Source organism: Anarrhichthys ocellatus, unplaced genomic scaffold (genome assembly GCF_004355925.1).
Source record: "Anarrhichthys ocellatus isolate YVR2014 unplaced genomic scaffold, GSC_Weel_1.0 scaffold19, whole genome shotgun sequence".
NCBI classification, from domain to species: Eukaryota; Metazoa; Chordata; class Actinopteri; order Perciformes; family Anarhichadidae; genus Anarrhichthys; species Anarrhichthys ocellatus.
The window spans coordinates 1,049,959-1,075,352 of NW_022280049.1; the positions used below are offsets into that span (position 1 = coordinate 1,049,959).

At 44.3% G+C, this 25,394-nt stretch overlaps 2 protein-coding genes across 3 annotated transcripts in view; one reads left to right on the forward strand and one right to left on the reverse strand.

The window, feature by feature from the left end:
* The window catches only part of mapk9 (mitogen-activated protein kinase 9), a 13,866-nt gene extending 1,061 nt beyond the window's left edge, over nt 1-12,805 (forward strand). Inside the window, exons 2-12 of one of the 2 annotated variants that reach the window (XM_031857725.1) lie at nt 4,075-4,221; nt 5,002-5,131; nt 6,020-6,078; nt 6,277-6,415; nt 6,706-6,871; nt 8,322-8,393; nt 9,339-9,521; nt 9,927-10,048; nt 10,136-10,199; nt 10,504-10,575; nt 10,795-12,805. In XM_031857725.1, coding sequence (XP_031713585.1) covers nt 4,106-4,221; nt 5,002-5,131; nt 6,020-6,078; nt 6,277-6,415; nt 6,706-6,871; nt 8,322-8,393; nt 9,339-9,521; nt 9,927-10,048; nt 10,136-10,199; nt 10,504-10,575; nt 10,795-10,931 — 1,260 coding nt within the window. In that variant the 5' untranslated portion in view covers nt 4,075-4,105 and the 3' untranslated portion in view covers nt 10,932-12,805. Of the gene's footprint in view, nt 1-4,074; nt 4,222-5,001; nt 5,132-6,019; nt 6,079-6,276; nt 6,416-6,705; nt 6,872-8,321; nt 8,394-9,338; nt 9,522-9,923; nt 10,049-10,135; nt 10,200-10,503; nt 10,576-10,794 lie in introns of those variants that run through there. The other variant, XM_031857724.1, reaches the window with a different exon arrangement.
* Nucleotides 11,939-14,962, reverse strand: LOC116389216 (rho GTPase-activating protein 24). Its single transcript, XM_031857726.1, has 2 exons — nt 14,126-14,962; nt 11,939-13,215 (listed from the first exon to the last, which is right to left on the reverse strand). The coding sequence occupies exons 1-2, from the start codon at nt 14,920-14,922 to the stop codon at nt 12,978-12,980; spliced, it is 1,035 nt and encodes a 344-aa protein (XP_031713586.1). The 5' UTR covers nt 14,923-14,962; the 3' UTR covers nt 11,939-12,977.
* Between the last annotated feature and the right edge of the window lie 10,432 nt (nt 14,963-25,394).

Consider the following 25,394-nt stretch of genomic DNA (forward strand, 5'->3'; position numbering starts at 1 on the left):
CCCCCCCCATTAACACATCTTTAGCATCCTCCATCCACCGGTCCTCCACTGTCGGCCCACATCTCTAGTGCAGCAGCAGGCTGGATGCAGTCTCCCCTGTGTGTGTTTTGTAACTCTGCCACATCAGGATGAGATGCGGAGTCTTCAGGCCATAATCTGATATCGTAGCCAGCTCACTGACTCTCATCCAGCTCCCAGCTGAGAGCCAAGGCCACGTCAGACCCGAGGGCCTCAACTGGACAGCAGTCACGATGAGCTCGGGTAGAGGAGGCTGAAGGTTGTTTCTCTGTATTAACTCCTTGATAAGGGAAGTGTGGAAATACACAAAAACCTTTTTAACTGTGGATTTTAAGGGACAAGGAAAAGAGAACATTATGCTTTTCATTCATATATATATATATTTGTTGTCTTCCCATGATTAGGGCTGAGGTATATGGAGCAAATCACAATACCTCCATATTGATACTGTAGGGCTGACTATTGGTGCTTTTAATAAATACTGACACAATGAGATTTTATGACTTAATAATCATCAGTAATGTGAACATGATGACTAAGTGGGTAAAGTTAAATAATAGAGCAGCTAGTCTGGTAAGTTCATAAAATGACATCACTCTACTGCAATGCAGCTTTTAAAACCTGAAAAAGACAAAACTTATGCCTTATTACGATATATATATCATAATATATCTAATATCTAACACGATGTCTAGTCTCATATGTCTAGTCTCTATATGTTGCCCAGCCCATGCCATAATGAGGCATTCTGACACTTTAACTTTACAATAATATTGTAATTATTTATGGTTATAACAGGTCAGTCCTTTATTGTAGAGTTGGTTGAATGACTTGAATGTTACGTAATATCAGAATCACAGTTTCAAATTATTGAAAAAAATAAATTTTTCTTCATCGTTCTGGCAAAAGATAAATCAGATTTGGTCGATACTGGTCCCAAAGAGAGAGCAGCCAGCGAAACGACTCCTAATAATTCTCTGAAGAAACATCTATGATCAGCCAGTTTGTACTTTAGAAACTGCAAGTTAACTATTAGTGCTGAACTATATGGCAAAATAATTAATTGCAGTATTTGTTTAGAACAACATTGCTACTGTATGCTATTTATTTTAGTCCCTGATCTCCTGTTTTGTTCACTACAGTCATAGTATGACGAGGTGCTATGATTGGCTACAGTCCACACAGGTGATCCCTCTGCGACGCTCTGATTGGTTAAATTATGTAAGATTATAAATGTCGGCCCACGAGCTGTATCATGACACCGTCATTATTCCTGAGGTCAAGCATCGTGATTGTACGCTGCTGTGATTAATGCGATGATCACATCTTTGTGAATATATCAGTGATGTAATAAGTGGTTAATGTTGTTTATTCTTTGTTAGTCCCACTTGTAGCCTTCCTGCGATGGCCTAGATTTCCCTTGGTGACATTAACTTGTATTTACACTAATCGAGCCCCTTTGAATTTGAATTTGAAGTCCCTCACTGAACAATAGCAGGTGTCTGCTGGTGTCCGTCTGGCTTTTCTGAGCGTACATGCAGTTTCCCCCTCGCTTTCAGCTGTTCCCCGTCAGTGTTCATACATCTCTGCTGAGTCAACTGTACATGTGGCCCGTAGCCGTGGCTCGCGTGGCAGTAAGTGAAGGATTGTATACGTACGCTGTGCTTGCAGCAGCTGAAATGGGTTACGGTTGTGATTAATCGCCCCATTCAACGTGTTCTTTCGACTGACGTGTGAATCAGTGCACCAGACTTATAGAAAAGTATCAAAGTGCCACTTTCAGCCAATGCAGCCTCCAAGCTAAAACAGCAGAGCCAGTATTCTTGCAGGATATTTGTTGCACATGGTGTTCCAGTGCTGTGGCCTAGAATCCATGCATGTCAAGGGAAACTTTCATGTTATTCTAATATTCACAGCCAACGCATCAGCATGGTGTTTCTGCTGCACCTGCATTCTTTTAACAATTATGTATTCAATTGGGAAAAGCTCTGCTTTGATAATCAAAATATATTCATTAAAAATATATCCGTTAATACCACTCAGTCCCCTTTTGTGGGAAATTTTTTTAGGAGGCCACGGGGAAGATGGGAGGAACCCAGAAAAGGGCAGAGGAGTAAGGGAATGTCAGGAGCGTAAAACAACGACAAAGCCAAGGAAAATGGAAAAAAAGACTGAGAGAAGCACGGAGAACGTAAAGGTCTTTGCAGCTGTGCCCATGGGGAGGGAGGGAGAGAGAGAGAGAGAGAGAGAGAGAATTCATTTTTCATCTGATGCGGTCGCATTCCCTCACCGACTACATCTGAAGCCATATTTCTCTGTGTTTACAAATGTATTTAACTGGATCAATATTTAAAAAAAATGAATGACGATGGTGACGGACTTTACTGTGCCATGATTAAAAAGGAACCTTGCTATATATAGCTAATAAATCAGTGTTGGCAAAAGCTTCTAAAACAGGTTTCTTGGCAAAAATCATTACAGAAGAGCTCAAGTCTTTAATCACATGCCATGATTATTAATAATTATACTACTACTACTATTACTACTACTAACCATATTAAGAGTAATACACAATATCTGTTGATTAATTTTGTGTTTGTTCTTTTGTTCATTCATAGTAGTGTGACCACAGACTGTACAGCGACCTATCAATCACAAGGTAGCCCGCCCTAAAGCTTCTGGTCTATTTTACTCTAAATGACTCGATAGGTTATTAAATAAGCATCATGCTGTATAGAAGAAGACAGAACTAGCGACTGAGAAGATAAACTCATATTTACATATGAGTAATCCTTTTTAGTCAAAGACAGAATTGTATGTTGTTGTTTTATGTTACTGAGGTAATAAATCAAGTGAGAAGTAGACTCATTTTCTCATCGACTTCCACACGATCAGACTTCTTTTTGCAACTGGAGGAGTCGCCCCCTGCTGGCCAGTAGAGAGAATGCACGTTTTAGGACACATCCCCAATGGCTTCACTCGGCTGAACCGGTGACAGAAACAAAGTGTACCGATAACGTTCCCTCTCTACCGACCTCAAACTGAAGGCAGTACCAGTCGGGTCAGCTGACAGCTGGTCCACGTCTCCTTACTCGCTCCCTGCAGTTCTCTATAATGCTGTCACAGTGTCAAAGCTTTACAATTCACCAGCTTGAGGTGTTCTTTGGCTCCGTTCGATCACAGCCTCTCCCCCGCTGCTTCTATCTTCTTCACATTGTGTCTCTCTGGCCAGGAATATCAGCCGGTGTCCAACAGACGAGGCAAAAATATCCTCCTCCGTTTACCATGTGGCTGTTTTCATAAGGAGCAACAAACAGCCGTGACTGCTCACTGTTGCATAGCTACACGATTGTGTGTCCTCGCCCACACGCACACACGCCCTGGCCAAGAATAATACTCCTCCTACACTTCCTGCCTGAGGAATCAATGCCAACGCTGGCACTTTTTTATGAATACACAAACATATCACGTGTTAACATCAGTATCAGTCATGTGCTCATGTGATGGCTGAACACTCTCATGTTGTGATGCTGGATGCAAATCAAAGAGGAACAAACATGCTTAATGCTGATTGCGTCTGTGTGTGTGTTTACTGGGCACAAGTGTGTCAGCATGAGTTTACATATAGCAGCGAGAGCCTCGGGAACACCAAGCTGTGAGCTGCCTCTGTTCTTCACAACACACACATTTACAGCCTCAACTTCAGCTCCAGTCCACAGTTGCCATTGTCAGATGAGCAAACTGATGGCTTGGTTGGCTCCAAGACTGGGCTGGAGATGGAGGGAGTGCTGCCAGGGCCTGGCACGTGGAACCATATTAGGCCCCGCCATTCACTGTGGATCATTTGAGTGATTCATTGGACTGGAAAAAAAGGGTTTCAAGTTTCTCTGTAAGTGCAATAACAGCGTCCCCCTGATGTAGGCTTATTAACGGGCTTCAACTTGTTCACCATTCTGCACGGCCATTTGGAGACACGTGATGTTGTGTACAGCTGACCTGCCCGGCGTGAAGTCAGTCATGCTGTTAGGGTGTTGATCTGTTGTATGTGTTTTGCAGACAGTGCTGGTGGTCCTGACCGTTCAGCAGGATGAGTGAGGCAGAGGGCCAGTTCTACAGCGTCCAGGTGGGAGACTCCACCTTCACCGTACTCAAGCGCTACGAGCAGCTCCGCGCCATCGGCTCCGGCGCCCAGGGCATCGTCTGGTGAGAGGCTGTAGCACCAGCACAGGGTGTTGTTAATACCCACAGTTCTGCCGAATTAGTTAAACACGGCAGTTGTTGCATGAGTGAAGTAAAGAGGTGGGCCTGTTTCACTAGAGACAGTTCTGTGACGGTAAGTCACACTGCTCACTGTCACACTGTCATGGCTTACTGTTATATGTAATGTTATGAGTAACATCTGTACGACGACGAGGGAAAATGTCTGCTGTGAGAAGGGCCTGTTCTGTCTGTCTGTCTGCCATCAATGCCTCGACATCCAGTTTCATTTAATTTCCCCGTGAGTAGCTTTAACATGAGTTTCATAAAGAGGTTAAATTTGATTGAATTTTTCCTGTTGATATGAATGACCCGTTGAACTTTGCTTTTGCACCACTGAATTATTGTTCCATGACATTATTATTACATTATTTTGATATTATCATGATTATATCAAGAAAGACGAATGGCCACATTTCCATGAAATTTGCTGCAGGCACTGTGGCCCTGATACAGTTTTTGTATACAGGCAGCTGACCTGTTGTCTGGTGCCACCATGAAGAGATGGTTCATAAGAAACATCAGTCTTATTGGTGGCATGAGCAATTTCAGGATGAGCCCCTTCACCTGTTTTAAGATAAAGGACAACAGACGGGTAGCTAGCAAGTCAGACGACCGCTTTGCTCTGCAGGATGCACCACGTGTTGTCTTCCTCGATGACCTTCGTCTCTGTCTGTGTGTGTGTGTGTGTGGTGTGTGTGTGTGTGTGTGTGTGTGTGTGAGCAGCTCTGCTCTAGATTCAGTCCTCGGGGTACCGGTGGCAGTGAAGAAGCTGTGTCGACCCTTCCAGAACCAGACGCACGCTAAGCGGGCCTACAGGGAGCTGGTGCTGCTAAAATGTGTCGGCCACAAAAATGTAAGGCTTGAATTTAAAGGTTGACGTGTTTTTAAAGTCTGTCTTCATAGAAAGCAGTAATCAGGTGCACGTATGTTCTTTGAAGCAGCTCGGTCTAATCAAACCTGCTGATACCGGCCATTACCAGACCCACCGTCCTCATTCTGTTTCATATTGGTTTAAAGCTTATGTAAGACTTTAGTAGTCTCAGTTACACAAGTGTGTATCAGCCACAGTTAGTGTTTGTAATGTCCTCCTTGTGTTTCCTCTGGAGAGTTTATTTGTGCTGAGCTGCAATGGAGGCATAGAAACACAAAGAGTGGATTCTGGACTGAAAACACTAACTTTGGGAAATACACACTTGACTTGATTTACTCAGACTGCTGAACTCCCGCAGTAGCCTCAGCTAAAGTTCAGAATGTATTGTTGCACAGAACAAGGACGTACAGCCTATTGCAAGCTTGTTGACAATTGTTCTAGAAACACTTTTTATGTCAATCCCTACCCTCTGGAATATGTGCTGTATTCCTGATACCGATAAATAAAGTACTGTATTATGACATGATAAAGCAGTTAAACCTTTTTGTATTTCATAAACTATGCAGGGCAGTTAAAAGCTGCTTGCATTGCAATTAAAATGTAACTTATCCTCACATTTTCTCATGTATTGTTTCATGAGACACTTCTGATACAGTAGGACTGGGATATGACTGGAAGATTGTCTGTTGTTCTCAGAAATATTGAAAGCCTGTACAAACTTAAGAAGAAGAGAGGTTCAGCTTGCTGCAATGCCTTGCTCAGACAAACCCACTTGAGCGCTCTGTCCTCGGTTGGCTAGCGCTCCACAGTGGAGTGGATGTAGATGTGAGAGTAATTGAGTGGACTAACGGCCTGTCTCTCTGCCTGCAGATCATCCGTCTGATCAATGTGTTCACGCCTCAGAAGTCCCTGGAGGAATTCCAGGACCTGTGAGTGGCAGTAGAGGTTTCCACTCTGTGCTTTCTGTCGGATTCAGCGATTTTAACATTTCACTATCGTCCCTCTATTTACAAGTCACACTCTCGTATTGCACCGTGTTGCCTTTCTGTGCTCCTTCTGCTTCTTTGCGTTCGACACTGTTCTTGTATGAACTCCTTTACTCAAAGCTCTTATCTCCTCCCCTTTAGGTACCTTGTGATGGAGCTGATGGATGCCAGCCTCTGCCAGGTGATCCACATGGACCTGGACCATGAGCGGATGTCCTACCTGCTCTACCAGATCCTCTGTGGCATCAGGCACCTGCACTCTGCCGGCATCATCCACAGGGTAACAGTGTGCTGTGGGCTATACACAGCCTGTAACCACACCCAACAATGATGTCACAGTGTACTGGCACGCCCTGGAGAACACCTCCACATCACTGTGGTCATGTCTTTGATTCTACAATTTCATTCCTAACTGTGGAAGAATGTGGATGTCACAGTTTTCTCCAAAATAACATAATAGTCATCCATTCTTTTCTTTCTCCCGCTACCACCTGTATCAAAATACATACCTGAAGGGTTATGTTTCTGCGTGTGCATGTTTCTGTATTTATAGATTGTCTCTCCCCTCAGGACCTGAAGCCCAGTAACATTGTGGTGAAGTCGGATTGCACTTTAAAGATCTTGGATTTTGGCCTGGCTCGGACGGCCTGCACTAACTTCATGATGACTCCCTACGTGGTGACCAGATACTACCGCGCCCCCGAGGTCATACTGGGCATGAAGTATAAGGAGAATGGTAAGGACGGCCACGCACCAGTCTAACAACAGTTTTACAAGTTTTAAAGATCTCTAAAATAAATACAACTCCACCAGCACTGCTCTGTGCTTTACAATCATTGTCTAAATCAACAAAGGTACTGTGATCATTTGATGAACATGACATTAGATACCAATAAGTAATATGTTCATGTGTTGAACTGTTCAGAAATGATAAAGGCTAAAACATGAAAGTGGCTCCTCCCTGGAACTCTTCATGTCCTTAATGGACCACCAGCTCAACAAAGAGCCATCGTAGTTAATGAACATTAACTTATCATACAGGCTGTTAGGAATATCAGTATCAGTCCGAGCACCACAGGGGCTGGAGACTGCTTGGAACGGATTATTCATTTTACATTTTTGATATTGTGTTGTTTAAGTCCATTTTACATAAACTCTAGTAAATCAACATTTGTTTTGCTGTTTAGTCTTAGGACATTCAAAAAGGCACCAAAAATGACCATCTCATAATCAACTGATCTGAAGTTCATTGTCAATTTATTAATTCTCATAGACCTGCGTTATAGTGTAATTCAGCCTCATTCCTCATCTTTCTCTTCTCTGACGTCCATTAAAGGCGTAAAGGAGGCAAGTCTACAATAAGCCCATTTTGCAATAAAGTCCCCACTAAAGAGAAACCTAAAAGTGTCAGTTTGTGCTACTTAGTACATTTTTATAACGTGTTTGTCTACAAAACACAGTGGTGTTGTTTGTATCTTTTCTAAACTAGCTCAACTACAAGGTGATGCATGAAACATGAAGCATCACATAACGGTAGGATTAGAAACAGGAAGTGGTCGGAAGCCTTGTCAGATTTTTATTTCGTCTGGCCTAACAGGAAGTGTTTTTGCCCAGTCCAGAGTGCAACTATCCCGTTAAAGCAGTCCCAATGAATAGTGTAACCTGTCCACCGTCTAAATTCATGATGAGACTCCACCTTTAGTGGTTTGTCTGATCCGGAGACGTTAACGGAGCACACAGACCTCTTTTAGCTTCAGTGAAACTGAGCAAAGACGGGAGTTAATGGCCGTCTGCCACCCATTGCACACTCTAAAGCAAAGTGTCAACTCACCCAGAGTGCACGCATCCTACTCTGCACACAGGCGAAGTGATGAAGAGAGCAACAGCTGTGTAAACTGATAAGAGGAGCTGCAGAGGCCTGCTTTCCAGAGAGAGAGAGAGGGAGAGGGGGAGAAAGCCAGCCTTAAGATAAAGATGATGAAAGCATCAGGCCACGGCACCGCTAGAGGATGGACCAGAAATAACCAGAGCTGGTGTTCTGCATTTTAACGTTTGTCATTCAAATTCAAACCACGGAGCATGTTGTCATGCTGCCATTTTACTGTATATTTAGCATTATATGATGCGGTTGATGTTATGTGATCGGTATTTCATAGTTGATGTTTGCTTGTGCTCTCTATTCCCAGTGGACATCTGGTCAGTGGGGTGCATCATGGGAGAGATGGTAAAGGGCGGCGTCATCTTCCAGGGCACGGACCGTATCCTTCAGCGCTCTCTCTGTCGTTGTCCCACTTCTTCCATCTTTCACGTTCCTGTCTCATAGTTCTTCCAGCACGCTTTCCCGCTTACTAAACACAATCTGTAGAATAGCACCACTCAAGATTTCCAGCACACCCCAATTTAATCGGAGCGCTGCGTGTGTTTCCTGCCCTCTTCAATGATTATGAATCTGTGGAGTTGTTTTTCAGATCGCCATAATCCCTTTAATTGATACCGGGAATCAAATTGAAGCAATTCAAGCCATTTACATTTATATTGGCCGTTTCTCTGTTTCTAATGGGTTCAGTCACCTCTTCGCTCACCGGCTCCTTTCAGTGGCGCCGACCATTAACACCTGAGAGGCTGAGAATGGGTACAGGGCACCGTGCGATCCTCGGATAGATTGCTTTTCAGCGGGGGAAGTAACAGCCTTTTACTGCAGTTGTGAGTCAGCGGGCCCGCTGAATGCGCATATCTTTATTTTTGTGGTTTTTAAATGTCTTAACGACCATTGGGTAGATTGTCATGACGTTTAGTACTTTCATGTTTCCCTCTGGATGAAATGTGATCGCTTTGGTAATCCAAGCACCATCGTCAGGTTTCACTTTGTCCAATACTTTGTTTTATGACCAAATAACTTTAAAACTAACAACATTGCCACCGACCTCAACTCTGGGTTGTGTTTTCTGCTAATGGGCAAATGTTAGCATTACATTGCTGATGTTAGCATTAAGCTCAAAGCACCACTGTGCCTAAGTACAGTTTCACATATCCGCTTCCATGACTGTCGTTTTCTTTGGATATTTATATACGTTATTCATAGAGCGTCAATTTCATGTGATTAGCTCTTGATTCAATGCCTTAATCGAATCTTCCTCTCATCTGCTGACGCATGAACATACCCATAATGCAGCTGAGTTCTCCATAACGAGCGTGCTCTGCAGACATCGACCAGTGGAATAAGGTGATTGAGGTTCTGGGCACGCCCAGTCAGGAGTTTATGAACCGGCTGATGGAGACGGTGAGGAACTACGTGATGAACAAGCCGCAGTATCCCGGTGTCAGCTTTGCCGAGCTCTTCCCCGACTGGGCCTTTCCTTCTGACTCCGAACACGACAAGCTGAAGAGTAAGAAACGTTACCTTCAAATGCATGTCGTTTTGTTTTTCCTTAGCTGTCAAATTTGATGGTTTTTAAATCTCTTACCGAGGACGCTGCTATAACACAGATTGTGGTCAAAGAAAGGCTTTTTTTCAACATAACTACAGGGCCACAGGCTGAAGACTGGATCCCTGATACGAGTTGAAAGGATGAGCATGTAGCTCAAAAGTCTTTCTGTGGCATTTAGAGTTAGGACTCACATCACCCAAACAGGAGAACAGAACAAAACTTGACATTTCCAGAGATGTTGCCCTACTCCCCCTCCCCCGCAAGGGGAAGTAATCAGTTCGCATAAAGACAGCTGAAATGAAGTGATGTCATGGGCCTGTTTCCACAGTAACACTACCCTTTCCTCTGTCGCCATCACAGCAGGTCAAGCACGGGACCTGCTGTCCAAAATGCTGGTCGTTGATCCCGAATGCCGCATCTCCGTGGAAGAAGCCCTCAATCACCCGTACATACACGTGTGGTACGACCCCGGAGAGGCCGACGCGGTGAGGATGCGCTGCGTTCGCTCTATCAGTGCAGAGGCTGGCTGCGTGGGAACGCGCTGATTTATGTGTTTCTGTTTTGTTTCACAGCCTCCTCCCCAGATTTCAGATAAACAGCTGGAAGAGAGGGAGCACTCCATCGAGCAGTGGAAAGGTGGGATGCACTGCCCTCTAGGGAAGCCCATCAGCAGTGCAGCTTAACCTCTTTACAGGAAGCCAAACCGTCCATGTCTGTATGCAGATATGCTGTGCAAAGCATTCAGAGTTAAAGCTAATAATCACCATTGTCTGTGTGACACAACACTGCCAAAGTATTCAGCAAACACACAATAGGACAAATTAAGAGCAATTGTTTTGATAGAATGACCGCAGATCGTTCATTCGCTACAAATTCCTGAATCTGAATCTCCTGTACCTTTAAACACAATGACTGCGCTCCATTGTCTGCTTCTCTACAGAACTCATCTATGACGAGGTGATTGATTGGGAAGAGAGGAACAAGAATGGACTGATGAAAGAAGACTGTTCAGGTACAAATATTCATAATCTTCATTCATTTTCTGCAATATTGGACACCAGGCTGCTATAAGGAGAGGTTTTAGCTTTAACTTCATACTAATGTGCTGAAATATGTCATTGGGGTCACGGCTGTCCCATGAAAAATGTATAGGAAGTGCTCAGTTACTCTAAATATGACCTCAGCTTTGTTTATCTCGTGTTTCCCTCCTGTTGTGCGTGTCCCGTATCAGATCTGGTGTCGGGTTCGGCCTCCGCATCCTCATCAGCCAACGACATCTCGTCCATGTCCACGGAGCACACCGTGGCCTCGGACACAGACAGCAGCAGCATCGACACACTGACGGGACCGCTGGACGAGAGTCAGTGAACACAGTCCATGGCCACATCGTTCTGCCTGCCTCTCCGATCTGCAATATCCAGATATCAATCCGCCATCACCTTCCTTTCACTCCCCCCTCATTTTCCGATCTTTTGTTTCTGTTCTGTGTTTTTCTTCTTTCCTCTTCTGAATAGGTCTATTTTTCTATTTTCTTCCTGTTTATGATCTCGTTCAACATCCTAGATGTCTAAGCTGTCTATTGGGTTAAAGGTTTATCTTCCTCTTCTTTGTGGATATTGTTTGCCTTGATCGAGTATATATGATGTATGCATCCATATTGGCTTCCAGGTTGCCAGGAGTAGGCGGGGGGAATTGTTGTTCGTTCTGTATGCCTGTGTTTTAATAGTTTTATTTTTTTAGCGAAGATTATCTTGAGACCAGAGGTCATCAAATTAGAACAGACACGCACTGAAAATAGACCACAGCTGCTGTCACGCATGTTACGCCAATACGAACAAAAGCTTACCGTAAGTCCGCGTGAAGAGGATCAAACACTCGTCCAAAGTTTGACCGGTCCTCTAGCGAGCTGGCAGTGTTACAGATCACAGTGGGGCTTTCTGCGCCGCTCTTTAATCCGTTGCCTTGAGTGATGTGGAAGTTGAGATGTTCCTCCTGACAGCCGGGGGAAGCTGTGGTTGCAGTTACATTTTTTTATTTCCTGATATAATGTACTGTATGTAAAGATCATAGTGGCTGTTGACCCTGTCATTATAAATGGATAAAGTGTGCTTGTTTTGTTCAACATTTCTGTAGAGCTGTATATTGCATCCGCATTGGACATAAGGTACCGACTAACAATGTGTGTTTCAAAACAATATCACAATCCTGTAAATTTGGGAGAGGCAAAAAAAAAAAAAAGGATACATGTGGTTATTTATTTTTGTGTTCTTGCAAAAATGTTGCACACAATCACATTGCTGCCCGTGTACAAGAGGCCTCTTGTCTGTTCTAAACCATTCCATTCGTACTGGAGCAGTCACAAACACCATCAAGAATCAGACATCCTGTAGATAAAGGCAGTACGACACACATAATGGTGTTCAACTTGCATGACGGCGTTAAAGATGCCAATACGATACCGTAGTTCTCGTTATACAGAGAAATCCGTTCAGGTCCGTTCTTTTATTACAGTACCTTGATGTCCTTGGTTCTGAAAGCCTGTTTGATGCAGATGTGTTTTTTTTGTTTTTTTTTGCCTTGTGAGCATTGTGTGTGTGTGTGTGTGTGTGTGTGTGTCTTATCAAAATGTACTGTGCAGCGCTCTCATTATCTCCTTTGAATCGTCCTTAAAGACAGCAGTCGCCCGGTTGTAAGGGCCGAGTCTATGGAGGAAGTCGTCCCCTCAACAAAGAGCAAACGTGCGGTTTAAAAAGGAGGATGTGTGGAGTCCTGGATGGAAATCTGCACCTTTGGAACTCCAGATGGAAACTTAAAGATGAGAGAAATGGACTGTGGAGCTGCTTTTTTGCAGAACTGATTGCACATTGCGATGGACATGCAGAGATATGACACGATGGCGTCACTGGGGTTTTAAATGTTGCACACTATGCTTTTTCGTTTTTAATAACGTGACCTTATTTCAGTCATGCCTTTAAACGACCGATGGAGCGGCAATTTCACTCTCACAACTCTTATCAGAGACGGACTGAGCACCACAGTGCTCGGACCTCCTTACCACCATTACTGTGTTGTAAAAACAAATCGCTTCATTGTACACACTGAGCATCTCACGTTTCTGTTCAGTTCATTTCTCCTTTTATTTTCAGAGATGTCCTGTGCGACTGCAATGACCACAATATAATCACCCGGCCAACATCTTTTCTCCTCCCGTAACTAATAAAGTGGACATCGGTGATACGTTTTGTATGTTTCTCAGATTCTTAATGAAAAAATAACTGTACATCACTCTAAAGGAACTATTCTGCAAAGATTGTGTCAAACTACTATACAGCACTACAGTTTAAAGACTAATCAGTCTTGTCCTTCTCTTTGCACACTGTTCATATCGTCACACACACTTCATGTATTCTTCTCTCAAAAGCTCTTGACGATGTACTCCGTCTTCTTGGCCTCATTGTTGAGCTCTCCGAAGGTGTCGAAGAACTGCTCCATCTCCTTCTGCAGAGTTGCATTGCGTAGTTCTGCGGCGGCCCGGGTCCTTTCGGACTCCGCCATCTTGTCCTGGACGCCCTGGTACCAGTGCCGCTGCTGCGTTAGGTTTGTTTTCAACCGAACCACCTCTACCTGCAGCTCTGCGTTTCTTTGCTCTAGGCTGGTGGTAGAGACGAGAGAAAGACAAGAATATCAAAATGGATGTGTATACTGCAGGGGGAGAGATCAGTGATGTATTTGATGGTTAATCTGTAGCATCTGTGTTGATTGTTTGGTTTGATGCCTGATACAGTTGGAAAAGGCAGAACAGGTGGCTTACACTATATCTATTTCCTTCCTGTACTCTATGTTAAGCTATTAGAATTGCTGGTTTCCTCTTGTCCGTGCCAACCAGTAGTGACCTTACACTGAGACTTGCTCTATCTATATCGGTAATAAATGAGGCATGTGTTGTGTCTAGGTCAGCAGCATGGCCCCTTAAATTAGCTCTCTTTCCAGTGGCATGAGCAGTTTCTGTAGGTCAGCCACATGAGATGTGCTTTTTATCTATTAACTTTGTGAATTTGTGTTTTTGGTCAGTGGGGGGAAAAAAAGGTGGCCCATCCAAGTAATTAACATAATACGTTGAGATCTCCACGGTAGACTGAGAACACACAAACAGAAGTGGTTAAACACGATGGAAATAATTAGGACTTAATGATTCGTAATGATCTTAGTACTGCTTATGTTGGGACATTTTAAAGGGAACTAAAAGCAGTTGTGTGTGCGCTTTGAACCAAACAGGATGTAGGGTGACGCTCGGGGTCAACTGAATGAACTGAGCAGCACAGCTGAGTGGACAAACACAGTTTCTGGGCCTGGGAACATTGTGTCACCCTCCACTGGAAATACACTCAGGGCTGGGAAAATCCCACAGGCGAGTCAGTGAACTAAAAGTGTGTCACTGAAGCCGACAGCATAAGCACATTCAATTTAGGACAATTCTTTCTACACGCGTGCCTAATCTCTGCAACGTGATTGTGTGTGCTGTGTAGTTTGAAATGGAAATGCAAGACAAAAATGTACATTACCTGAGTATTCGTGCCTCGTACTCCTCCCTCTGTCTGACTATTTGCTGTTGGAGGCTAGTGAGGAGGCTGCGAAGGGCGCTGGCGGAGGGGTCTGCCAGGGGCACAGGAGGGGGCACCCTGGGAGACCAGGATGGCTGCTCTGGGTGCTGGGCGTCAGCTGGGGGCCACAGAACCTTGCACTCAGTTTGAGATAGTTGAGGGGAACTTGCTGTAAGATGTTGTTGGGGGGGCGACAGCGGGAGCTGCTTGAATCCACACGATCCTGAGTCCAGCTCTGGGTCCTGTTCACGCTTCTTGTCTTGGTCTGGATTTTGCTGCTGGATTCTGGTGCTCTTGTCTTCACTCGCTCCCTCGCCGTCCATCAGTCCCTGGGGGGCCCGTGCTTGGCACATCTGCCCCTGCCAGTGCTCCTCGCAGCTTGTTTCCATGTCAAAGACCTCTTGCAGGCTGTCGGGAGTGGCAGCGTTGGGGAGGTTATCATACAGAGAGAGAGCACTACTGTGCTCCTCGCTCTGGTTCAGATGAGCCCTGTCCTCGGCTCCCCAGCTACCTCCCCATTCTCCTGCTCTCCCTCCCTCTCTTACTTTGTTTATCATGCATGGACCCAGCTCTGCTCCCCAGTCCTGTCTTCCCAGGCCTCCTCTCCAGCTGCAGTAGCTATGATCTGGCCAAGCGCCAGCCCCTCTTCCCCCACCGACCAGAATGGGAACCTCACTCACAACTGGAGCCAGACCAGGCAGAGGGCTATAGGGGCCTGGGAGTCTGGTTACAGCAGTGCACACAACCCTACCCTCCATTTCCTTTGCCCTAGCCCTCCCTCGCTGGGCAAAGGGTGGGCAGTTGTCGTACAGGGGTTCCATGGAGCAGGAGCTGGCTGTGGTGGGGGTCTCAGTAGTAACACAGTGCAGCTCCATGATTCAACCAGGCACATGTGGGTGCTGAGAGCCTTTAGATAACTGCCTGGCCAGCCTCTTGTCTGCTGCAACTTGGGATTCAAGCCTTGGGTTGTAGATTTGTGAGCGTGCTATGGAGCCTCCCCTGTGCTGATGTGACGTGGGGAGAGGAAGGTGTAGGAGCCCTCCTCCCCTTTGACTGGCTGTGCCCTTGAAGCTGCTGGCTAATGGCAGACAGGTTGTAGCCTGTGTGTATATGTGTATGTGTGTGTGTGTGTGTGTCTTTAAGCAGGACTGACATCAGCTGTTACTTTAGCAGAGCTTCTGAGGGAGGGACCAGGGTGTAATATAGTCTGGCTCATTCCTAAAGACAGTCACACATAACTGGAACCACAGAAATAGACAGTGGCCATGGGCACAAAGTGTAAAGCACACACAATGAACCCCATAATCTGCACTCCATATTTGTCGAAAAACACATAAAGCCGCAGACTTAAAGACTGGATACAACACAGAACCCTAACCCAGTGATTACTCCTGATACTGCTTCAATGGGACTTTTACCTTAGCTGGCTCATTGATTCTCCTTCTCTGTTTAATGCACTGCGTCGACATTAACACTGTGGGATGCGTTATTGCAGCGTTAACAGCCAAGTGCTTGTACTGTAGACAGAGTTCACTCCACAGAATCTGCTGCAGTGCGTTCATCACTTATCTTTTGAGAGCCACTCTGCAATTAAACCAGTGAAATCCTGTCAGCAACAGGACCCAGGTGACAATTCATATCGTGTCGCCTGGTGTTATATAATCACAGAGGTTGCGGATTTAAGCCACACTGTGTGGCAGAGAGGAAAGTCTCATGTTTTTGTAGGGTTTTTTTCAGGGGTGCAAGTGAAGGACATAAATGGATGAAAGGAGGATTCTGCAGAAGTGAGAGGAGAAATAACAGAGAGACACTCACTAATCCTCACTGGTATCGTGGTCAGTGTTTATTAATACCACAAGGTGGAGCTATAGACAACATAATGACAAGCCTCTACCATAAATGGGCGGTGCACCTTGAATCACTTGAGATATTTTGAAGACAAGGATGACGATTCAGAACTATACTATTCCCATAAATATGATTTGATGTGGCGCTCAAATGTAACTTCAAGGGAACATCGTAGTCTTTGCATCTGTCTGCCATGCATTAGTTCACATGTTGATGTTTTATGCATTTTGTTTCTTTTTTGTGCATTTTTGAGTTGTCGAGTTGGTTGGTTTTTTAGAGCCTCAGATGAGGCCTATTGATCAAAGAGCCCAGTGAAGAAGTCCCTCATCAGTGTGATGCAACGGTGGAACTATCAAAGGCACTTCCTCTTGAACAGAGGAAACATCTGTACAGGCACTTTGTCCTTAAATCCCCTCCAGTCAAACGGCTGCACAGAGCCTACAGGAAGTGGCGTCCCTCAAACCGTTGTTGAACCACACGTGCTGCCCATAAGTGCTTCATTTTGAGAGCGTTAATTTACTCAAACATAACAGAGCACAGTGTTCCACGACAGCCCGCGATGCTTCACAAAGCAAGGGTGCGCTTGCAAACTTCATTTGTCAGTTGTCCGTCAACGCTGATAAAACTCCCCTCTTGCCTGGCCTATGTAAATCACCCTGCATCCTTCAAGGCTGCACAGACCAAGGAGGAATCACGATCTGTTTCTACACGCACATTGCAGGATTTAAATGTGAGCAGAGTTTCCTCCATCCTCAATTGATGCAGGGAGATGCTTTTGGAATATGAGAAAAGTGTTCGCGCTCAAGGTGAGACCCTGAGGTATCCCTTCTCTAAGACAACAACCAGCTGTAATACCACACACATGCTTCAATCTCGTTCATGTCCCTCTGAGGCTTTGCCCTGACCTCCAGCTGTCATCCAACACACGATGGACGACCTCGCCGTCTTTACCGCCTGTTGACTTATCACAGCTGGATCGTGCACCACGCAGAGGTTAAGCTTCCTCCAGGACCCCTCTTCTCCCCGACCCTCCCTTCTAATTCGTCCTCCTCCACTTCCTGTACAAGTGCGTAGTTGTTTGTAGCCATGACGACAGAATCCATGGCAACACAGATCCCCATGGTTCTAAATAATAAAGGTGGATGGATGAAGGAAGAGGGGGGGAGGAAGGGCTCAGTGGCTACATAGAGTCCAGGATACTAATTCATCAGTGGCTAAACAACTAACAAAGAACAGGAAAGAGTGTGGTGGGTAGAGGAGAGACGAGGAGGCGGGCAGATAGGCAGCAATGCACCTTCAAGGAGGGAAACAGCAGAGTTTGTCTGTAGTGCGATGGGGTATTCCTGCATGCAGGTGTGTTTTGGAGAGATTAACATCCCTGCCTCTCTTTCCTCTGATCGCCAACCTCTGTGTGTGAGTGTGTGTGCTTTAAAGCTTTAAAGCTGCAGTGCTACCTGAGCAGATTGTATCCCGCCTCTTTGCGGTTTTATTAAGACAACCATGGTTTCCTATTCAGTCAGCTCAGTAGCTCTCACTGAAGGAGTTAAGACGTTAACAATGTTATAAGTGTGTTGCTTTGTAGTGCGGAGCATTTATTCTGTTTTTTTATTCCCATATTTTGAGTTTCACTGACTAACATAGTGGAAAGTATATTTACTCAAGTACTTTAGGTTTCTGTTACTTTACGTTACTTTATAATCTATTCCATTACATTTCAGACACACTTTTTATATCTAACACAGAGAGGCGTTACGCACACTTTTACTTTTGATACTTAACATATCATTTAGCATTTTTTGCTAATAGTGAAGTATAATTTTCTATGCAATTTTGGAGTACTTTTATAGTGTGGTATTGCTACTTTTACAAAATGATCCCATAAATGATTTGGATATTTGCTCCATTGAGCATAAATTCATTTGTTTAGTTAACGAAATAATCTCCTTCACGGTCCATCGAGTAAGTCTTCTGAAGTTTAGTTGATTTTCATAGTATTTAATTTACACATTATTGTTTCAATGTACTTAATATACGTAGCGCAGTAGATCAGAATATTAAGTGATACTGTGGGCTTCACTTTTTCTATGTATGAAGCAGATTTTATACAGAATGAAATTCATAATAAGGTTATGAATCCACAGTGATGTGTAGCTCCATTTCTAGTAACACCACATATTCATGATGCATGTATGCATCTGCACTGGTTATTCAGGCCCTCTGTGTTATTCATAAACTTTCTTCTCATGTCCAGAATAGAACTCAGACTCTGTTGAACAGTATCATAACTCTTCAAGCCAGAAAGCGTCGGTGCCTCGTTCTCATCCATTTTCAGCGGTTGTCTGTTTGATTCAAGGTTTCATTCAAAACTGTGGATTATTTGAGAACACGAACACTGTCTCAAGGCAACACGAGGCACTCACCCGCATGCATAAACCCTCCTGCGCCGTCTCAAACAATCCCACGTTCATTTACACATTGCAGATGTGCGTCACTGGTATCCATGTGTGGGTAGGTTATGTTGCTGCTATGCTAAATTGGATTAAATTGCTTTTTAAAGCCATCCCTCCACTATAAGCATCCTCAGTTAAACCCCTGCACATGTTAACTTGTGTCACGTTCACGCCTGTGCGTGAGTGTCCACAGGCTCTACAGTTTCATTATAGCTCATATCGTTAACATTTTAATTAGATAGCTCTTACTATCCTCTCCTGAGGCAGATGTGTGATGTGATTATCTACCCACTAATTTGAATGTAATACATTTGTTTGCAGGATTTATTTTTTTCTCATCATGGAGCATCACACATTTTGACAGTCAATTAACAGACCTGGTAGAGTTACCATGGGAACAACTTATTTTGGAGTAGACAGGCTGGGAGGAGCAACACCTTTAACAACCAACCTGTCTGTCTGACTGACTTCTGCCCCGAACAACTGATGCATGTGTTATGTGTACATATGCAACCGCCACTTTGCATCACACAGCTGTCGTCCCGGAGTGCGGTGAGACAGATGTTCACTCTACTCGAGCCGAAAATGAAATAAAGGGAAAGGGAATTTCAGTGGAAATCCCTTTTGAGCCGGCATGTTATTAGAGTGTCCTTCTGTCAGATTCCTGGGTGGGCAGACGAAGAGGAAATCTGTAGAGTAAAAGCAATCACACAGATATTTTTGGACAGATGCAGAGGAGGGAGAAGCAAAATGATGGAAATAAACGAGGAGGGGAAGAGGAAGAGACAAAGAAAACACAGTAAAAGTTCAATGTGGAGCAACTGAAGAGAGTGAAGCTTAGCAGACAAGGAAACTAATTAAAAGCTAAGGGGGATGCAAATATATGTGCGAGTAGAAAGAGCACAGAACAGCACACAGGCCTGGAGACGGATGGTGACAAAGAAAAATGCTGCCGATTTGATGACTTATTCAGGGTTACTCCAGAGCTTTCTTCCAAGGACCTCTTTGAGAAGGAGCATGTTTGAAGTGTCTGCATATGCGATAGTCCGTCTGTCAGTAGGAGGTGAAGCAGGAGGTGGAAGAACAGACAGAAAAGCAGATACAGAGTGTGTGGAGGTGAGATAGCGAGGGAGGAAGAAGAAGGGGTGGATTGCTGGAAATAGAGAGGACGTGAGTGAGGAAGACAGCATATCAACGCGCTCCTCGACACTGTGGAGGCCTCAGTAGGCATTGGCAAGGCTGGAGCCTGAAACCGGGTATTTAAGAGGCTAAATCTCTCACACTTGATTCGTGCAGAAAATAAATGCCAAAGGAAGAAGAAGAGAGAAAAATGGGAGAGGAAATGCTCTTATATAAATACAAAAGGAAGCAATGGAACAAAGAGAAAGGAAGGGAGCGGCATGGGAATTTAGAGCGGGAAGCAGCAAATCAATAATATTAAAAACACAATGAAAAGAAAACAGCAACATGAAAAATAATGTCTGTAAAAGCTGTGAATTTATGTAATCGCACACACTGCTGCAGGGACAACCAGCTTTTCCACGCCCTTGTGAGGAGTAAGAACCTGTCCGACCTTCTAGCTGGCAGCTAATGGGCAAACAGAGGCCTGACAGTTTCTCAGTTTAACACGACGATGTGGGCTCACTGTGTTGGCTCCCAGACCCGCAGTGTGTGTGTGTGTGTGTTTGTGTGTGTGGCTGAGCACACATTTGAAACAAGTCCAGTTTGCACAGAGCACCGGGAGAGCTCGCTTCATTGGCCGGCCGCACGGTCACCGTGGGAGACAGTCCTGGGACGGCTGATTGGGTCTGGGAGAGTAAACAATAGGATGATGGGAATAGCCAATGTGGGGGTCAAGGGTCAGCAGGGTGAATCACACGGATGAGCTGTCACCATCCTCGCTGTGCCCTGATATTTCTATTTCAACACACACACAGAAAACACAGCAAACATGCGTTAAATGTAAATAAATGCTATCTTTTACCAGCACATTATTCTTGGCTTTTTCCCAAGTGTGTGTGTGTGTGTGTGTGTGTGTGTGTGTGTGTGTGTGTGTGAGAGAGAGAGAGAGAGTGTGAGAGAGAGAGAGAGAAATAGTGTGCTGATGCAGCATTGCATGTGTACTCTGTCCAGGTTAACAGGCCTTAATGCAGCATGTGTAAGACACCAGCTTTACACAGGGTCCCTCTCTATTTATAGGCTCAGAGAAAGTCACAGCTCATATTTATTTGTACAACCGATACACACTGAGATAGCAGAACCGAGGGCTGTTATGCTGCAGAAGAAGCGGGATGTGTATTTATGAGCTTTATAAAGCCTAACCCTAACCCTGCATTGATGAACCCAACATCTCAGTGATTGGTCTGCTTTTACATAATACAACAGAAACCGGTAAACCGATGAAGGATTCCACGGGTGACGATTGTATTTGCACTGATGGTGTGTGCCATGCATGTCTGTGTGTATAGATGTGTTTCTGTTGCCAGACTCCCATCCCCCTCTGAGAAAAGCGGAGGAAGGCCGTTTCTGTGCTGTTTACACTGTAAACGGACAGGAGCTGTGCCCAGCTTTCATTATTCTGGCAGACACACAGAAACGCTGCCGCGCTATCTCACAAATCTCTTAAAGGAAAACTATGATATATTACAAATTGGCTCTTCTTTTTTGTCGTTTTCTCCATTTTTTCGATCTATTTTCTGATATTGCAAAGTCTGCCACCACAATACGATTTCGATTTGATTTAAATAACCTTTATTTTATCTTCCAAAAACACTAGGGTTTGTTGAAACCCTGTACAGTCTATGGTGATGTTTGGTCCAAATTCTCAGCCACACTCCACGTCCCATGAGTCCAATGTTATTGTTAGCTATCGAGATGATGCCCAAAACTACAAACACAAGAAAAATGTTTCTATGGAAACTGAAATGTCCTTCTAAAATCAGTTTGAGGAAATGTAAAAAACACACCATTGAGTATTGAATTGAAGAAAAGAACAGGGAAGTTGGGAGCTGTTAGTTTATAGAGCAAAATACATGAGAATTTATAGAGAATGTCTGCCTTTTATCTTTGCAGAAATGAACTCTCACACACACACACACACACACACACACACACACACACGCACACACACAACAGGGTGATTAACCTGTTGGTAAGATGTTAGACGCTAAAGATGCACATGGTGGATGGTCTCCGTCCGCTGCAGAACTGTAACCTTCAGTGAGGTGTGTGAGTGCTTTATGGTGTTTGGTTACAACATGTATGAGGGACAGAGGGACTGGGACTGGTTATACTGGGACAGAGAGGTCCAGTGGACTGGCTGTGTTATGTTTAGAGAATGAACTAACAGAGACGTTCACCATGCGCAGACAGGTGAGTACAACCCAATTTACGGAGGAGAACCTCAACGTTGCCATGCAACGTAGCGTGCACGCGCAGTACACAAACACTTCAGCTCTCTTCTCTTTGCTTTAATGTGTGTCTGAGGCTGCAGCCGCTGAGGAGTGTATACTGTTTGTAAATCTGAGTGTTTCTGCTTTGGCGATACTTTTAGTCTGGTGTTCGTATGTCGCGCTATTTTATTTCTAGAGCTTATTGATAGGCCTAATTGTTCCGACCAGGGGCGTTTCTAGGATTCCAAGAAAGGGGGGGCTTAGCCCCAAGGGGAGTGGCATGTTTGCGGCGTGGCAATTTGTTTTGGGGCCCATTTGGGGCCCATTTGGGGCCGTGAATATCCATTGTTTCAGACAGTTCATAGATTGGTTCAATCAGAAAGAGTGTGATTCTGCTCTGTAGTTTTGCTTGCATTCAGTATATGATAACACAAGAGACAGAATTTGAGAGTCATAGTGAAATTTGACAACACAAATATGAACCTTTCTCAAATAAAGAAAGAGAAATAATTTTCCTGCTTGTAAAGGAAAGACGGATAAACTAGCTTTCATATCCGCGTCACTCCCAAATCCTAATTCTTAAAGGGACCGCATACAATGGATGGAGAATGGACCTGACAGTGTCAACTTTATATCGTTAAGTATGATGATAGGCTATTATATAAACCAGAACGCACGCACATATGTAACATGTTAGAGTTATAAATAACTTGTCCATGTGAGAAACAATAGTTTAATTTAATGACAATAATGCCAAATTATTTGGGGGGGCTGAAGAACATTTTAGGGGGGCTTCAGCCCCCCTAAAATAGGCCTAACAACGCCCCTGGTTCCGACCTTCGCGTCCATAGCTGTTTTTATTTATTGCGGAACAGTGTAACCTCGCTAGAATTAACCAGAAAAGTTACCAAAGTCAGACCATTAACATTACTTTTGCTTGAGTGTAATACTCTCGTACTCTTCCCAACCCTGCCAGCAGGTATGTCACACACACATTGTTCCATCTCTCTGACACAGATTGTCACAGCTCACTGGAGCTCTGCTCACTTTGTCAAGTGTTCACAGCCGAGTGATGAATCTGCTCTACGTTTGGTCATGTTGACAACCTTAATATTAATGCTGCATCAGGAAGCCTTTGAGGAAGTGCATCCAGATTCCTGGCACATTACACTAAATATAATTGCCTTGCTCATTGCCGGACACTGAAGTGAATAAATATTTGCTTCCTGATTTTGAAAAAAAAAAAAAGAAGTTGGCGCGACTGTTAGGCTGACACAAAATCAGGCAGTGTTTTACCTCCAAAGCGGACTGCTGGTATCACCAGGTGTCTGTTTTCTTGGTAGGCTATATGTCCCTTTCTGCTCCGCTGCTGCTGTTTCGTTGAGTCGGAGAGTGATAAACTAAAGGAGAAACTGGAAAGCAAAAAGATGAAACTGGGTGAAAGCTGCACCAAAGAGCCACAGGCACATGCTCCGTGTCTCTATTTCACACTGTTTTCCTCCTCAGTGGGGGGGCTGATGATCACACACTCAACCGTCCACTTATGTCTACTTCTGCACACATACCACTTCCTGCCCTGCAGGCACAGACGTTTGCTATCTATAGATAATTCAGGCTCAGTGGACACATGACAATAATAAAAAGATTCACGGAGCAATCGTTTCCTTCCTTCTCAGGACGGTCATTCAGATTCCTGTGAATGGTACGGAAGTGTTTTATGGCAAACAATAAAAAAAGACCAATACTCCATCTGTCACACATAATTCCCGAACCATTATGAGTCCTTCCATGAGCAAATACCCAGGTATAAATAGAAAGGGTCTTATCTTCTGCAAGATGTGGTTATGAGTGAGGAGGGAGGCCATAAAGCGGAGCTATAATAGGCCGAGGCATGTTCTTTTAATGTACCTGCTGCTGCTTATGCCCACATTCATCAGATGCTCTTTAAATTCTCTCACGCAATGACAGGCAATGGGCTCATTCAAGCTTCCAGAGTATCCATATAAGATCAAATTATTGAATATAATGCTTTCCTTCTCTCCGCCGCTCTCGTTTGCACACATGAGCTCTCGCTGTCTGCTCTCTCCTCCCGAATGCTTCTCTGGCTCGTCCTCACCAACAGGCTTTCTGAAGATTTTGTCGAGATTTGCTGCCCAGCAGGAAATGTGTCGGGCAGAACATTTGAAATATTCTTTCAATTTGCGTCAGAGAAAAAAAAGAAGAAGAAGAAGAAGAAAAAAAAAAGGCCGGTGGTAATTTGCTTCTCCCTTTTAAAGGAGGATCATTTTAGAATTTCTCAGAGGTGTCGGCCATTTGCACTTTGAGTGCTAAGAGTGAAGGGAAGTGACAAAGAAAGCGAGACGTCTTTTAATCTGTTTTTAGAATGGAAAAACTGTTCAGTAAAATAGCGCGACGGCGTGAGGGCACTCACATTCAATGTTAAGCTCACATCTGATCTGATCCGTGCCGTTCCACCTTTCCATATTGATTTATGACATGTTATTACATGCTGTATGGATGCAAGGCCGCATCAGTCACACTGCCCTCTATAAATGATGGCCATTACAGCCATTACAGCCTTGGTACATGACAGTCGAGACACTCTTTTGCTCTTCCTTGCCTACTATTCCTCTGTCCATAACTCGGTCCCAATAGGCCTTTCTCACAGCAGATAATTCAAATTCTCATTGCAGGAAAAGCACAGGTGTAACTAATGACATTAACAATGACTCAATTACATTGAAGCGTACCATTGAGCCGTGACAGTGACCCAGCGCGCACAGTATACCAGGACCTTGAAACTGAAGCGGCGAAATGGAATTCAGCCATCAATAGTTTACGCCTGTACTTCTTTTGTCTACCATGTTAAAATGTCTCTGTGAGAAAGGCCTACTCCGCTCTATAAATATAATATAGTCTTTTTTTATCGCATACTGTTTGTCTCAATTTGTTTCACTCTCATGCAGCTGTGAGTCAGCTTATTTCCTTTTTGCATTTCACAGTGGAACAATGGTGTCCATCAAATGCTCTTTTAAATTTGCTTTTTTTTTTGTGCACTTTTTTCCATTGTGAATGCACTCCATGAAAATCGTGCTTATGTGTGATATGTACGGGACTCGGTCACAGCTCGGGCCTCATCAGCTGAGTTTTGACTGAAGGACATCTTGAAGTGGGAAGAAAGTTCTATTCTACGTGTCGATAGTATGGCTTGTAACATCTGTGCGCACTGCAGTAAGTACAGAGGGTGCTTTCTCTTCTGATCATCTGACTGGTCATGTTTCTCACTCTGTTGGACTCAGCGATGAAGTTAGTGGAATGTTCCTTTAGATCTAAGAGGTGAGCCAGGAGCTCAGTTTAGACTGTATGGATATCCTCTTCACTGCAGACACAGAGGGTTTCTGTACAGGGGTGTGCATGGCTGGTTTGGATTTTGGGTATTGAGTAAAGCTTGTCTGAGTTTTTGGCAGCTTTTATTTGGCACCACCACTTTTGTCTCATTGGTACAATCAGTGTAAATATTGTAAATAGTAATCTCGTTGT

Bases quoted from the DNA above. Each gene is read 5' to 3' on its own strand.
- LOC116389216 (XM_031857726.1), bottom strand. From the start codon at position 14,922: ATGGAGGGTAGGGTTGTGTGCACTGCTGTAACCAGACTCCCAGGCCCC. The intron at 13,216-14,125 runs GTAATGTACATT...CTCTACCACCAG, and splicing joins TACGAGGCACGAATACTCAG to CCTAGAGCAAAGAAACGCAG.